At 39.3% G+C, this 17,216-nt stretch overlaps 1 protein-coding gene across 2 annotated transcripts in view; it reads left to right on the top strand.

The window, feature by feature from the left end:
* Positions 1-6,259, top strand: part of LOC6611249 (neuronal acetylcholine receptor subunit alpha-7) — a 52,001-nt gene extending 45,742 nt beyond the window's left edge. For both annotated transcript variants that reach the window (XM_002035768.2, XM_032720198.1), the window contains exons 11-14: positions 1,668-1,819; positions 2,200-2,322; positions 2,439-2,577; positions 2,823-6,259. In XM_002035768.2, the coding sequence (XP_002035804.2) occupies positions 1,668-1,819; positions 2,200-2,322; positions 2,439-2,577; positions 2,823-2,975 (567 nt within the window). In that variant the 3' untranslated portion in view covers positions 2,976-6,259. The remainder of the gene's footprint in view (positions 1-1,667; positions 1,820-2,199; positions 2,323-2,438; positions 2,578-2,822) is intronic.
* The last annotated feature ends 10,957 nt before the right edge of the window (positions 6,260-17,216 follow it).

Consider the following 17,216-nt stretch of genomic DNA (forward strand, 5'->3'; position numbering starts at 1 on the left):
TGCTGCCGACTGCCGACTGTCGCCTGCCACTTGAATTGGCCCCAAACACCCCGCTTGGCCCGCGCTTTTGTGTGATAACAACAAATCAATTTGCGCAAAATTTGCACAAAAGGCAGTGGCAAGTGTGGGTGGACCGCATTGATATGGATATGGGCAAAAATGCCAGTTGCTCGCTGGCAATGGTTAACTTTGCATTTGGTTTGCATGCCACGTCCTGAAGCGCATTTCCATGTAAGCTCCCCCCGCTTGTTGGCCAAAAAAAAAGAAGAGGAAAGGAACAGGGAAAAAACGTGGAAACCGCCAGCAAGGAGGAACCGACATGATGGAGGAGGCAGCCAGCCCGGCCAAAAGGACGACGGACGCAGGACGAAGGACAACGACAGTTTCAGACAAACTGCAAGCGAGCTTGTCAGCTAAGAGCGTCGGTTTTCAGCTCCTCAACTGCATTACGGATTTCGTGCCGGCGGAGATGGAGTCGGAGTATTGGAGTAGGAAGTGGTCCGTACACCGATGCCTGGGGATAAGCTGCAACGAGGGGCAGCGTAACATGTCCTGATTATCCAATCGATTTGCGTTTTTGCGACAATGGCGCTCCTTTTAGTGGCCGTATTTGAAGTCTGCTCGACTACACGTCCAGCTAACCAGTTTAGCCGCTCTCCATGCTGCCATGTTTACTCCCTGCCATTTAACCAGATGGCAATCGCTGATGAATGAGATTAGAAGGCACAACTGAGATACGCAATCGTTCTTTGTTATCGGACATATAAAGACAGGGGATTAGCAAATTGATTCTAAAGTCATGCAGCTTTAAAGTGGAATATTGAAATTTATAAACATTGAACATCTAGTGTATAATATATTTCACAGAATGATGATATTCAGTGCTAGAAGAGCTATACAGATAGATTGCATAATCTATAGATCGGTGTGAATGCCTTATGGGGGAGTTGTTTACAGCTTAGCAGCTTTGGGCCAACTACCATCATCTCAGTTGTTTGTTATTGTTGCTGTCATTATAGCTATTGCCATTGTTGTGTATGTGTGTTTCTGGCTCGTGCTATACACGTGTTTATCTGTATTTGTACATGTATCTGTATCTGTATCCGTGTTTGTGTTGTAGATCATAAATTTTGCATGCACCGTAGCTATAAATAAGCAGAGACCATGGCGAAATGCGAACACAGTCCATTTCTCGCAAACGAAACGAACACAACAACCCACATAAATATTATTATAAGTGTAATAACAAATCATCCTGCAAACTGACAAACACCAAACAACGAACACCCACATGTTGCTCCTCATTTCTCCGGGCAGCAACTTGAAAACAGTGTTGCTTTAGTTGTAATCAAAATCAAATATAAATCATACTTGTGGTCATCTGTCTGGGTGTGAGTGCCGGTTTCATGCAAAATACCCATAAATCGTGGAAAGCCCGCCTGAGTTTTCCACACATTTTTCGGTCCCACTCCAAAATAACACTTTTCCAGACCCACAAACACTCACACACTCATATGCGCACACCCAGGCAGGGAGGCTATCATCATCCACAGACACGAACTTTTCGCACACGCAATTGGAGCATAAATACATCAAATTTGATTTTTGATCGGATTATTCCCGGGCCCGTCCCACTAAACGTTTCCATTTCGCCACCTGCCGCTTAGATACGCATCGTGTTTTTGTGCTGGCTGCCATGGATACTGCGAATGAGTCGCCCAGGACGACCGCTGATCCTGGAGTTCCCGACCACGCCCTGTTCGGACACATCCTCCGAGCGGAAGCACCAGATACTCTCCGACGTTGAGCTGAAAGAGCGGTACTTAATCTAGTTATTGGTGTTACTACTGCAGATTACATTATGTATACATACATAGATATGTTGTGTGTTCAAACTAATCTTGCTAACATAGCAATTTAACATATTTAGCACTAACCATTTGAAAGTATCGATATGTTGATCAAGATAAATTACTTATTAGATATACAAATCATTGTTGATTTTATAAAGTATGAATGCATACCTAAAACTGAAGTATGTAAACCTATCGATTTTTCAATCTCACACTTTCTGAGTGCGCAGTTCTGCTGCTGCTTTCTTTGAGTGTAAAGCGAGAGCAGGAACAGTACTTATCACCCATACTGCATTAGATGTTCCTACTGAGGGTACTAAAGCTGTCTTTATTCCCCGTAATGAAGCTCGTCGAAATCGCTGCTGGCCAACGTACTAGACATCGATGATGACTTCCGGCACAATTGTCGCCCCATGACGCCCGGCGGAACACTGCCACACAACCCGGCTTTCTATCGCACGGTTTATGGGTAACGAGTCACATTTGGGATTGGGTCAAGTGAATCCAGCCACTCACGTGCCAAAACTTCTCTCATTCTTCTCGTTTTCGGCCGGATCCAAATGATGACGATGAAACCAAAAACAGTCAAGGCGACGATGGCAGCATTGGGCCAATTGGCAGCACCCGAATGCCGGATGCGGTCACCCATCATACGTGCATCAAATCATCAACTGAATATGAATTAGGTTTAATCTTAAAGGAAATCCGCTTTATAACTGATCAGGTAAGCCGGCGACTGCTGCAGATCCGCAGATTTGCGCAGATCATTCATTTGTACTAACCACAGTTTTAGCTCTTGAATTGCATTCCGAATACCATAGTATTACTTTGCATGCGCAGCCTAGTTTTAGCACTCAAGAAAAAATGACTTGAACCAAGTTTAACTCTTCGCTTCATCTCTTTCTCTCCAAACCAACCCACTATTTCCTGTGATAACTGACATAATCAATCTAATCAAACATCAAACAGCTACGTAAAGATGACGAGTGCAATGACATTGCCAATGATTGGAAATTTGCAGCTATGGTCGTTGACAGACTGTGCCTTATCATATTCACAATGTTCACAATATTAGCCACAATAGCTGTACTACTATCAGCACCACATATTATTGTCTCGTAGCCATATGGGCGAGGTGGTTATTGTTATTGGTTTTATTATAAAATCAATTTGTTAATTATTAAATTAATAACGAAACTTTTTAAGTAAATTAAAACTAAAAAGACACTAAAAAAGCACAAAAAAATAGGAAAAGACATGATAAAAACCATCAACTAAATAATACATCCAAAAAAAAAAACCAAAAAAAAAAACAATTAAAAATCGTCTCTGAAAACACAATAATTTAATTATAAACTTCTCGTTTAAAAGTCTTTCATTCAAATCAAACAGACACTAAACAAATAAGAGACTAAACCAACATCATATACTAAAACGTTAAAAATTAACTAATTCCAATTTTCCTAATTCTATACAAAAATCTATATAATGGTAAACCAAAGAAATCCCCCCACTTCCCGCAAGCCCCCACAAGCCAGTATCTAGATTTCTTCCATTGAATATATATATACATACTATATATGTTTGAACAGCAAGCAAAACGGGTATATTTTCTTTTTAGATTTTATATGTTCTATTTTATAGGATAAGCGAAAATAGTCACATGCGTTTTCGAAACTTTTTTTTTGACAGACTTCAATGGAAAGTGCAGTTTTTCAAAGCAGAACAAAAGCCTCCCCCAAACCTTTTAGGAAAACTTCAATTTGTGAGCTTTATACTCGTAGTAGGAACGTAGGTGGGAAATTTGCGACTCGTTTACGATATGAAAACCCAACGTATTGAGATCTACAGACGGACAACCAAATTTGTATCTTCTTCTTCAGCATTGAAGTCAGTCCAGAGATTTGTTCCGAGCAACTTTTTGCTAACAATTAGTACCTAGGCCAACTAAGTGATTACGCCACATTCCCCCCTCTAAACGAAACTGCATTTCCGAAACAGAACCAATTAACCCTACATATCCAATACTGTGTATCTAGTGCCCCCTTTCCCCTCTTAATTTAAACTGAATGTCTAAACCAGCCGAAAAATAAATCGAAAACCAAATCCCTAAGCGTAAAAACCAAACCCCGTAAACCCTACCAAAACCAATAGAATAACCAATCTGAATTGGAATTAAGAAAATTTACTGGAATATAAAAGAAAATGAAAAATCAAAAACTCATGAGAGTAATTGACGAGCGGCACAGCAGGTGAAGATGAGCCCAGAATGGCGCACAGTAAATGAAATGCATCCGACGGATTGCATTTCATGTTGACTGGCGCTGCACAGGAAATGAATTTATAAATTAAATGGTTGCGAGCAATAATATCTGCGTGTTGATGAATTGCATGATTTTTGGTGATGCAAACGATGATCGATCGAACTATTGTGCGAGGTCCACGACAAAAGGGCAAGAGTTCGCTCCTTCAGCGCATTGAGAACAGCGAACCTCTATACAATCTAACTTTCTGTATTGATCTAACGCATTTTGATTTTCATTTACATTTTCGTTTGAATTTTCACTCCTCTGTTTTTAACAAATACTCAAAGTTGAGGCACCAGAAAGCAATTCAACACACAAACCGAACATAACTTGATAGAAAATCAGAGGCCAGGCAGACCAACAAGTAGCGCATTCGAGATATACCAATAACAATGAACATCACAGATCCCAGAACACGTAACATGCCGGTGCATGGGTAATTATGTGCTTGCTCTGGTGTTGAGCGCACAAAACATACTGATCCCAGACCACAACAACCAAAACATATAAACCAAGGAGCTTTATACAGATATATGTATGATATATATATGACGGAGTTAGCGTGTGGGTCCATCTGACCCCACTTTTCATATATTTGTACCACACACGAATCCACACAGGACACACACTCGGTTGTTCGATGGCCAGCTTATGCCAATTTGTATGTTTCTGTCCGCCAACTAGCCAAGCACACAATTTCAAGATGACAAGACAAGGAATACAAGAAACAAAATCTTAAAAATTACCAAGGTCTGGCGGATCTCTCGGGAAGTGCGTAGGATCAGCTGGGGAAGGTCCTGGCAGGACGATCCCTGTGCATACTGCGCATTTCCAGAGCAAAAGGATCCCATGACCCAGAATAGAAAAAAAGCAAAGCTGCGTTGGTCGAAAATTCACTCTGACTTTTCTTTCCACATAAAAGCGAAGAAAACGTTCGAAATGAAATTAGCTTTTTAATTTTTAAGTTACAGTTATTCTGCTTCTAATTGTAAATCTTGTGCAATGTAAACAATCAGAATTTTTCTTTGAATATAAACAATACGAACACACCGAAACCAAGAGCAAACAAACGCGTATGAGTCACAGTGAAGATGCAAAATGAAAACATATAAGATTTCAAAAATAAATAATGGAAATATGATTAGCAACTAAACGATGTCATTCAATTTAGACTAGGCTACACACAAAACCATAAATTGTTAAGACTCTATCCAAGGAGCTAAGAAACGCGAACTCAACAAAACATACTAGAAATAGATTTACAAGCAACAATAAGTATAATTCGAATATCGAACAGAACGAAGAAATAGTTAAGCAAACATGAATATCGAGCAAATTGGTTTTTATGCGATTCGGTTAGAGGAAAATTTTCAAACATCACTTTGTATGCAGATTTTGTATGCCCAACTATACAGATTTCTGATCCACTCTTTTTTGCTTGATTTAACTTTCAATGATTGATCGAAATTTACAGATAAGGTTTAGCTTTTGATAAAAAAGATTGCAAATGTAAAATAATATGAGAACTTGCTATATTTTGATGAAAGGTGAAATTATTTGTACATTTTGTTGTATGCCCACAGGAGTAGCTGGAAAACCAATGGATGCGAAACGGTTGAAATTTGTGGGGACTTTCTTAATGTTTTTGATAAACATGTATTTTATTTTGTATGCTTTTCCAATGCGAGTGTCAGTGAGAACGATTAACGATAGATTTCAATCCTAACGCTTAAGAGTATAAAAGAAATAATAATAGAGAACATAGCAAACAAGCTGCCAGCATGAAAAATAAAAACAATAACTAATTTTAAATCTTTTATACATTTCCATCAAATGTGCTTATTTAAACACAAGAGAAAGCAAACCAAAATGCCCAACTGAAATATCTGATGGCCGTTTTCAAATAGCAATCAATAACTGGATTATGTTCAACATCCAATTAGCTGAAGTTGAACAAAAGTTTTCATATAAGCAATTTTTAAAGAAAAACGTCACCCCAGTAAATAAATACATAGGAAATAGTAAGGCTATCTGGGCTGACTGACTAATCGTCAAAATTAGTCGAGGCCATCGAATGGAGCAGAATGTCGGAGATTAAACTAATAAAGTTCTAGAGCATAATGAGGACAGTTTGGAAAATAGTTCATGATCAACCATTAATACACAGTTTATACATATATGTGTATATTTACATGGATATATATGTGCATACGTATATACTTCTTTTTACACAGGCAAACCAGTATATATATAAATATATATAGTATACTATGTAATAAATTATAAAAGAAAATATTTGAAACAAATGAAACTTTTTCCTACAACTAGTTGCATTTAAAAGAATTTTAAAAAATATACATAAAAGGTATATATTTCTTAAAAAACGTAGAAAGCAAAAACCAAACTCCTTTCTCTATTAAAAATAAAAATGAAAAACACACAAAACTTTAAATTAATATTTAATTAGTCATTTAAAAAGGGTTTAATAAAAACCAAATCAAGCGGGATGAAATCGTAACCTAGTAAATATTTAAATTAAATTAATTTTAAAAAGTGAAAAGAAACAAAGAACACAGAAAACAAAAGAAAAGCGCTGATTTTTTATGTCGTTATTAGTATTTAAATTTAAATAATTGCGTATAAAGAAACATACAGAATTAACTAAAGAACACAAGATATATGACATAAAAAATTAGAAGAAAATTTAAATTGGTCATTTTGACCTAAATAGTAAATTATAGAAGGAACATAAAATAAAAGTTGAAAGGAAACAATGACGAAACAGAAGGCAAAACCGAGTAAAGCGATTGTAAAATTTTAATTATTATTCAATAATAAAAATTCAAAAAGAAAAGATTTGACAGAAATACCAAAAACAAATTAGGTTTTATTCCCAAGAAAACCAAACATCTATGCACCAAGGACGAGGACTCTAAGGACGAACTTCAAGCTGCATCCTGAGGTCGGAAAGGTAAATTGTGTTTTGCTCTAGAAAAAGCTGCGAGTTAGGCTTAAGGTACTCCAATCGAAACACCTTCACGCATATGTTACAAAAATGTAAATATACTGTATCGATGTTCATAAAAACCAAATCATATTGTCATAAACTCATTGCAAGACAACACCATACACTGTAAAAATCAATGCTTAGATAACGTAGCAAATTACGCTGTGACGAATGGACAAGCAAACGTTATATACTGAAAACAAGAAACCAAATCGTTTGCATTTATATTCAAAGTGGTAAAATTTCAAAACTATTTTCCAAAAATAAAGTTTTTGGCGAATTTTACTAAAGGAAAATTCTGATCCCCGCGCAGTTTGTCAACAACCAGCTGAAATCTAAATTAAAATCCAGTTCCTTCTTTACGATATTCCCATAACAGAAACAATTATATAACCAATAACTATATCCAGCTAGTCAAACAACTGATTTCAAATAAAAAACAGCTGGAGGAATGCTGCGTGTATGTATAACCAGTTGATTTCATTTTTCCCCTGTGGAAAGTAAAATTGTAAGAATTTGCCCCATTTTTATCCCAATATTTTGGCATGTTTTCTTTACGACCTTCTTCCATTTATTTCCAACGTCCAATCAATAGCCTAATTTCTGAATTCGATCCAAACTAGATTAAACTTTCAGTCACATCTACTCCTACTTCTGCACTTTTTGTATACATTTGCTTATGCATGATATTGTTATAAAATAATATATTATTCCCGACTAAAACGAATCTTTTATGTCTAATCCATTCGCAACTGCTAACATTCTTGGGAGATTTTCGAGGTGAGTTTTCTAAATCAATCTACGTTGGATATCTTTAATAATTGATCTCTCATTACAGGACTCTAATTTATCTGGGTCGAGTGAAACATCATCATGCATTGAAGTATTTAACAAATGATATTGCTGACATTACAAATATTGTATTTTATTGCGACAAATAAATTTTATAATGTTTAATAAACTGTTTTCAATCTGTGGGTTTCCAGCGATAAATTAATGGATCCGTTTGTAAATAGCAACTGAAAGTAATTGGCAATCCAACACAAATTTATAAACTTTAAATGCCAAGAAGGTAATAAGGATGGATTTAATGATTAAAATTAAAACAACTATTCAATCAGTAAGCTTAGCAGAAGATTTAATTAATTATTAAAGTTTTTTGAATCGCGCGCCAAACATGGCCATGCGCCATAGGGATGCCATCCGTGTGAAATAGTGTCAACAGTCAGCGTTGCCAGACGACATGTATCATACACTGGTTATACCTGTTTTCTACACGAGCATTGTTCAGCCGCTAGGTGGCGCGCAGTCAAACCACTGATTAGTTCCCAATTTAGCCACTAGAAGTTAAAGTCGCCTGTGTATTTTCGTGCTAGCCAACACTGATACCAGTGCTATGGAGTAGCATGGGGAATGGAACGAGAATTCAAATTTGAATTTAAATTTCAGTCGGTAACTGAGTATTTCTGCTTTCGAAGTGGTATTGCCCTAGCGTTATGGTTTTTATGTTGATCTCGTGGTGACAAGTAACCAGGTTATAATAAATGGCCTAAAATGCGCCATATAGGTGATTGTATTACTTATCTGCTTCATTTGGTCTGCCTTTGCCAATCAAACAAATTCGCAATTGGATAAACAAACATATGGTGGTTTCGCACACACCAACATACATTCGCGATTTCGAAAGCCCTCTCAACCGACAATCACTAAGGGCAGCAACAAGCTCCTTTGTGGTCGCCGCTGCTATTGCAAAAAAGTGCAGTGCAAACACAAATACCCACGCCCCCGACCAAAGGCGGCCTGACCCCTCTTATCATAATGATAAGGGATGCGGACAATCCACCCGTGTGCCTATGCCTATGCCCGTGGCAACCTCTTGCCACCCTTGCACAGATTTTGCAATTTTTTCGCAACCTCACACGTTTTTGTGCGTGAAAAAAGAGAGTTAAAATGGAAAATTATTTTTTCTTGTATTTACAAGTTTAACAAAACGATTTAAGGCTGTACATAGCGGGGATATAAGTGCATATATAGGTGGCACGCACTTAGTAGTTGTTGTAAATAGAGAGCGGGTGCCACCTATATACCCGCACACAATTCCGCTCGGCGGCAACAACAATGCGCTTTTGTTGTACATTAAAATCGCCGCCTATCTCCCCACCCCGCCTACATGCGTGCGTGTGTGTGTGCGTATCGTGTAAAGTATATAATTAACGGCAATGCACATACGAGTATGTGCTAGTGTGCGTACAGCGATTCGCGTACATAGGACATCCCCTTGCACTCCACACTTACCTCATTACATGCGAAGAATACATAAAGTAAATGTCAAAAGCGACACACAGATACTCGCGCACGCACACACACGCACTGTGTCGCGATGTTGCCGATGCCCTTCTTGTTGTTAATGTTGTTCCCACTGCTCTTGGTGTTGCTGTTGTTGTTGTTGTTGCTGCTGCTGATTGAGTTTGAGTTGATGATGAGTGCAAGTTGCGACCCCTGACCTCCGACCCCCGATTGGCCACCCCTGCATCAGCCCACCCACCCAAGCATTCAATACGGCGGCCTACCTCAATTTTAGCACACACACAGGCAAAGGAACTCCGCCGCTTAGTCCGAAGTGCACAGAGCGAATATTTGGATCCTTGAAGGATCTGATAGTTATGTTGTCTAGCCTGCTAACTCTTCACTTTACGATGTTAAAATAGCTCCGATTTTTTAGCACTTTTTTACAAGGATCTATTTTTTATTGATTGATGTTCAGATTGAATCTGAAAAAGGTTTAGAACTATGCCTTTAACTGTATTGATAAATTGGTAAACTCTATTATAATGCACAATATGAACTAAGACAAAGTACAGTTTCTGAATTGTGGGAATCTAGATCATAAAAATATTAGATAACCGATGGAATAAACATTGTTATGCCACTTTTTTTTATAAAGATATTATAATATTCTATTAAAGGTATTATATACCTATAAAAAAACCAATATCTGAAAAACCAATCTGATACTCTTCTTACATTTCTTGTTTGCTTTTGATCTTAGCCTCAACGTTTTTCGTCATCTAACCACCTTATTATTATTATAAACTATGAGCTTCTGTTTTCATTGAACACCGAAGTCATTTTGCGTAACTGCTGCGTTTTCGCCCAGTGTACGCTTATGTGTTCTGGAGGGTGTGGGTGCTGACGCTGTCCGGTTCTTTTGTGACTTGGTGTGCATCTTGGCACAGTCTCCGCTACTCGGGCCTTCCAGCCCCATTATGACCCCACTGCCCACTGGCCACTGCCCACAGCGCACATCCCCCACTGCCGTCTTGGCCATCGGACTTGCACAATAAGCACAAATTACGAGTACGCATTTCGGTCAGAAGGGGCAGGACGAGGGGCTTGGGCAGTTGCTTAGGAGTTTAAGGGGCTGTTCGTGGGGGTCAACGGCGCCGTTGTCGTTGGGTCTTCTTGGGTGTCGTTTCTTATGGCAGAATTTATGTGCAATTTTAATTTATGCATTTGCCGTCACATTCTGGACAGTGTGTGCTGAATTTAACGAGGTTCAAGAAGAGTGCTGTCCATTGGGAGACGAGGGAGCAGTTAGGATCCTTGGGGCAAAGGGGCACATGTCCTGCGACTTGCACTTGAATGCGAATATTTAGAGGGGCTCCCAAGATTTGCTTGTGAAATTGCGCATGCAGAAAGAAAACGAAGCTGACTCCCTTTCGTTTAACAAATCATTTATTTCACATTCCCTTGTCGCCTTGTAATTTATTAACAGTGCAGATATGGTTAGTTCTGCAGATATTATGAATACGACGTCTTTAAGATTCAGCAGGGCATAATTAATCAGCGGCAGACCTGTGGGAAATACTTTAAGCTATCTATTATTGCTAATAATAATTGATATTTTCAGATCAAAAGCTTGATAGCCGAAAGGAGCCAGTGTGAGTGAGTGAATAGTGCAATCATAATGATATTTTCGGGCATAACTACCAAAAATCGGATGTAATCGGTTTTTGCAAGCATTTCATTTAATGCACACCCACACGCACCTAAGCACCTACACACACGCACTCGGATTCTTATGTAGTGCAACGCACTTTGTGGTACATAGAAAACTGTACCCGGCACATGGCACATCCTAATTATATACAGGATGCCCGAAGAAGAAACTTATGTGTGCCTTATGGCTGGGCCAGTGGTGCGGCGAAAAACCAAATGAAAACGCACCACCCAACCGCCCAGAGAGCACACACACACACACACTTGAGTGTGAAATGCAACGTCTAAGCATATGCAGTATATTTTCACAAAATGCAAAGGCGTTGCAACGGGGTGGGGGTGGTGGGACAGGCTTAAGATTTTCTTGGAGTGGACAGTGCGAGTTGCAAGACAAACATAATGAAACATTTTTGGACAAGATGCAGCCACCTCACCGATACATGTGCATGTGCAAGCATATATGTAGACGAAAATGTCTAGAGATGCAGCTGCATTTTGCACTTGTGCGCTCGTGTGTGTTTGTGCTGGGTTTACTTTACTCATTTGCAATGTTTTTGGTAAAATGTAAAATTGAATTATTTAAAATTTAATAGAAAATCTTTGACTTGCTCAAAAACACACATACACACACAGCCAAACGCACGGATGCGTAAGCATACGAGTATCTTGCCCTGGCACATATATATGTGAATATTTATAGAGAGGCATGGAAACAGAAATGTGTTTTAAGATCTGGATGCGCTGGGCATGGAAACTATCTCGGGTTGTTCGCCATTTAAATGAGGGTCAACACAATGTGTTTTGCCAGAAGATTTTATGGAAATCCAGTAATGTTTCTAGTTCTTTTGGTTTTCTCAAATTCATCTTTGATCCTATTATTTTTGGGTTCAAAAATTAACAAATATATTCGTTACGAATTGCATTTACAAAACTGGGTAACTGATAGATCAAAACGAAATAAATATAGAAAACAAATATTTGTTCGTCTTTGTAAGGTATTTTACAATCGAATACTGCATTTTTGTACATTTGTGTATTAATATATATTTTATGCTTCACTTCACCCACACACTCACACACATATACATGTACACGAGCGTAGGCACACATACATAGCAATTTGGCCTTAGCAACATCTTGAGCTGGAAAAGCAAAGTCCAAGATGAAGGACTCCGTCCATTGTCCAATGTCCATCGAAGCCTTATGCGCTCGTAGGCCTTGTTATCATTTCGGTAATTGCATTTTTGTGTTTGTCGTTGTTGTTGCCATTGCACTTTGATGCAGTTTTTGCATCCACTGCGTATTCTCTAAGGGGTTATTCCGGCAAACTTTCTCAAGAAAACCCAAACCCCAGCTGCAGCGGGCCATAAATTCTTGACTTGCTTTCCAAGTCAGGCCGCCCTCAAGACACACAATGTATAGCTCACTTTGGTTTCTAATTTCGGACGGCACTGGATGGCATTAATAAATATGTAGAGAACAGCATGCATTATACTTGTACACTTGTATCCTAAGATAATAACATTTTTCGGCCTTATATTTTCTTTGGCTTGCCATCACGGCGCAATGAAATTCGACTTCATCTGGTCCTTTGAGAAGGTTGTCCAAATCGTGCTGATAATTGTGATTTATTGGCACCTTAAAGTTAGAAATGTTCACAGGAAATTACAATAATTACTGCAATTATGAATAATACTTTAAAGGAACAAGACAATTAAAATTTATCAACAGAACTCCTTATAAATCTTAAAGTTTTATCAATTAATAGTCTGTATAGGTAATAAGTGATATTAAGCTATAGTTATATCATTTTAGAGTATATCCTTGCAGAGGGTTTTATCGATTGCAGTCAGAAGATTGTAACGCAGTAAGGATGACATCTACGACCATATAAATTATATAAATTGTATTAGTTTAAACAGTCAAGTCATATTCTTTAAACATTTCTGTCAGTTTAAAAACTATCTATTTAAAACTTTACCCAAAAACAATCTGTACCTTTGGTTCTAATTTAATCAAAATTGGACGACTATATCATATAACTCCCATGTGAAACAAATGAAAATATGAGAATATAGTTGAAAAGATATCAATTTTCTTGCCCGCTTTCTTTATTTTCAAAAAAAGTTAACTTTTTCCTGTTTTTTGTAAAAGTGCAGAATAGCGATGATAACTTTTGAAAAAATAGATTTTGTCTCGATGACCCAGTAATAAAATATATTGTTAATCACCTTTATTTTGATGGAGCCTGGAAGATCTACTGCCATGCTTCTATTTATTTTATATATTTTATAAATATTCGTAATTAAAGATACTTGAATAAATAAACATGAACATGGAAACAGCTAAGTATGCGTGATAAAAATTTCCCAATAAATTGAAATTTTAAACATACCAGCCAAAAGGAATCAATACCCAAAAATGCATTATTGCAAACAAAGCCATTTTTTATGGTGATTTTCAGCTGAAACTTTTTCGATTCTTTCCGTTATTATGAGAGATGTTGATAGTATTCTTTTTGATTTGTTTTTAGCTGACCAAAACGCGTTAGAATTCATTTGGCTTTGTATATTGGATTGGACTGCCTGCCTGCTGGAGTTCGCAGTGCGTGGAAGCCTCTCGATAAATTTCAATTACTAACCCAATTAAAAAATGTTGTGCGCTTTTAGGCGAACAAACAGTGAAAAAGCGGAACAAAAAAAGCGAAATAATATAATAAATATAGGCATAAAAAAGGGAAATATTTTCAATATATTTGCGCAGAGCTTAAAAAATGGAGAAACGACAATGCGAGTGAAAAATGCAGCAGCAGCGGCTCCAACCATTTTTAATTTATTTTTCCTCTCCCGCTGCTGCAGCTGCTGCTGTTCTTGCTGTTGTTGTCGCCCAACATTTGCCGACATCACACATACGCACCATTGGCCCCGGCGTCTGTCCTGCTGGGGTTTTTTATGGTCACCGCTGCCGTTGCCGCTGTCGTTGCCGTCGCTGCAGCAGCTCCTCCTGCCCCAGATCCTCCCCACTGTCCACTCCGCGCCGCCATCCAACCGCCCAGCCGCCCACTCGATGGAGGCAATCAGTGCACCTATGTACCCTGATCCTGTGCATCCAGGACATTGCTGGCCCGTTTGCTTGCACGCACTTTCGCATTTGGGCATCTCTCTTGCTTTTTGTTCATTTTTTGAGCGGCTGTTCGTTCGCCGGCCATGGAGGCCAATGGTGGCCGTGGTCGTTCGTGCTGGAGCGGTACCGATATATATTTTTATATATTTTATTTTTCACTCGCGCACGCATGCAATAAAACTTGTAAAAAACGCGCTGCCGCCGCTGTCCCGGGGAAAAAACGAACAAGAGGTAAATAATGTACAGGCAGCGCGAATGTGCACTGTGTATGCATTTGCATTCGTGTGTGTGTGTGTGCGGAACTGTGATGGTGTGCGAAATGGGGGGACAGGGCAGACAGATGGGCGGCCACTGCGTTGCATACTTTTAGGCGCATCGATGCATCCTTACAGGAGGGGGGACAGCATTTTTTGCAGCATTTGGGGCGTTGTCGGTTTTATTCGTTTTTTGTGCGTGCAACGGGGAGCTGAAATAATGCGCTGTACTGGCACTGTTGACAACAACACCAATGTTAATGATAACAATAACAACAGCAACAAGGCCAACCAGAGCAACAACAACAAATAATTGAAACGCTGGCAGCGCAGCCAGCATCGCCGTCGTCCGTTGCAGGCTGCGTTCGCTTTGTGCGCTTTTTAAATTGCAACTGAAATATGCGTTAATTTATGTTGCGTTGTTAAGCTTACACCCCCCGCAGCAGCATCAACATCGACGCACTCCAACTCCCACCGCATCACCGCTCCACCCAATGCCCACCACCCACACCCATATCATGCCCATCGTCAACTCTTTTTTTGTGCGTAAAATTGCATCTTCCCTTCGGCGAATAATGCCGCACCCGGTCCCCATGTTAATGCCTCATTATCTGCCTGTTGTGGCCGACAACGAATCAGTTTTTCCAGCTGCAGTGCATCCGGATCGCCAAATCTCTCATAGATTTCACCGAAGGAATTATATAACCCAGCGATGCCTTTGTTTCCCTTTTTTAAATCTCTAGAATGGGCAGCAACCATTTAATAGGTTGCCAAACAAGCCATTATTATCAATATTGATTTTTCTTAATTGAACAAAAATTCTTGATTTCCAGATTTTGCTGAATCAGTTCTTGTTATGTATAAAAGGTTCTTAAAGCTCTATTGGCATACTAAAATAGTTTTAAAGCTAGTAGCTTGACATTAAAAATAGTCTTTATTGAGGGGCTATATATATTATTGCATCATTAATAGCTTGGTTTAAAGTTTAGCTATTTCCGAAAGCAAAATGCTGAAAAATATCCTCATAATTATACCCAGTAACAGGCCATTGAAAACGGAACAGGTTTGAACCAAAGAAAAGGTCTTCTTCCTATTCGCATCTGAAATAAAAACTCTCATGGTGGCAAATGTGTGGACTTTTTATTGGTGTCCTTTGGCACAGCGTCAGCAGCAAGATCACAAATGAAGCAAGAAGTTCGGGAGCAAACAAAGATCTGACCAAAACTGGACATTATCTTTGCCGAAAAGCAGAAAAGAGGAGCGATGCGGGCCAAATCATCGGTACAGATCAGCATCAACAGCAACATCAGCTGGTGCAGGCGGAAAACCCACCCCGAATGAACGGATACCAAGTGACCAGCGGAGGCTGAGGAGTGACCAGCGGCAAACTGGTTGCTCCGAAGATGGGAAAGGGTTGATGTGGATGCTCATCTTGGCCGGGATGCGTGTCAAAGTTCACCGGCATTCGATGCCGTTGTCCAGTTTGGAAAACCGGCCTGCTTCTGGGTACGAATCCGTTGAAATTTTGATGTGAAAGTTCAGCAAAACGATAAAGGGATTTCTTATAAAAGTTCCGTGTCCTGCCACAGATGCGAGTGCTGATGCTGATGCCGATGCTGATGCTGGGTTCGAGCGTGAGAAAGTTTTCTTGGCGGAGCCAAACTTGTTTGCATCTAATGTCCTGCCGCAGATGCTGACCCGCCTGGCTGGCTCTGGAGAAACCAGTCGCTCCTTCTGGATCAACTACTTAGTCGGGGAGTCTATTTATTCATGCTATTTGGTCAGTTGGCTAATTGCTAACCAAATGACAAGTAGCCTGCCGGCCAGCCAGGCGGCCAAACATTAGCTCTCCAAATGGGCAAAAGCCATCCATTGTTTGACTATAAGTCGATTCGGTAATTGTCCTCGAACGGAGTCACCATTTAACTTCATCTGGCTCCTGGCGGATGCCGTGGTGCTCCACCTTATTAGCTTAGATATTCCATTAGGCGCATCGATTACTCAGACATGCATTGATTTTTTCACATCTGACTGCCAATTTCAATGCATAGGCGATGAGGCCACGGCCACTAATGAACACCGGACGTCCCACCCCCAATTTACCAGCAATTTGAAAGTTAACTGTTTTCATGGACTCTTTAGAATTTGCTAACTAACTTAAAACTAGAAAAAAAGATTGAAGTTCAAGTTTGCAGCTAAAGATATGGATTAAAAACAGACTGAAAACACTTAGTTTTTCATTGTACCTACTCTGGTTATTGATCTGCATTTCAAGCAAAATGTATTAGTATTAATATAAATTAATGTGTATCTATTGGATTTTCTAAAAGTTCGTTACAAATACCCGTTGTCCTTTTAATATTTAATATATGCAGGATGCTCAGATCAACCAGTTTTCGGTACTTTCAACATCATTTCTGGCCGGGTCCAGTAATTAAGCTGAACCCAAAAACTCAGATCCTGAGATGCAGACAGAAGTCACATCAACAGAGCAGCCACGCAGATAAAGCCGGTTATGGGATAGTTTGGCCGACCAATAGCAAGGCAAGATAAATTTGAGATCATAAAAAACAAGAACAATCCGACAAGCACCGAAACAATGAAGAATCACCCCTAAGATGATGTCCTCTTCTTTAAGGACCATCCCATTGCCGAATAAGACCTAGGCTGTCCT

This window comes from Drosophila sechellia, chromosome 2L (assembly GCF_004382195.2).
Source record: "Drosophila sechellia strain sech25 chromosome 2L, ASM438219v1, whole genome shotgun sequence".
In the NCBI taxonomy this organism is placed as follows: Eukaryota; Metazoa; Arthropoda; class Insecta; order Diptera; family Drosophilidae; genus Drosophila; species Drosophila sechellia.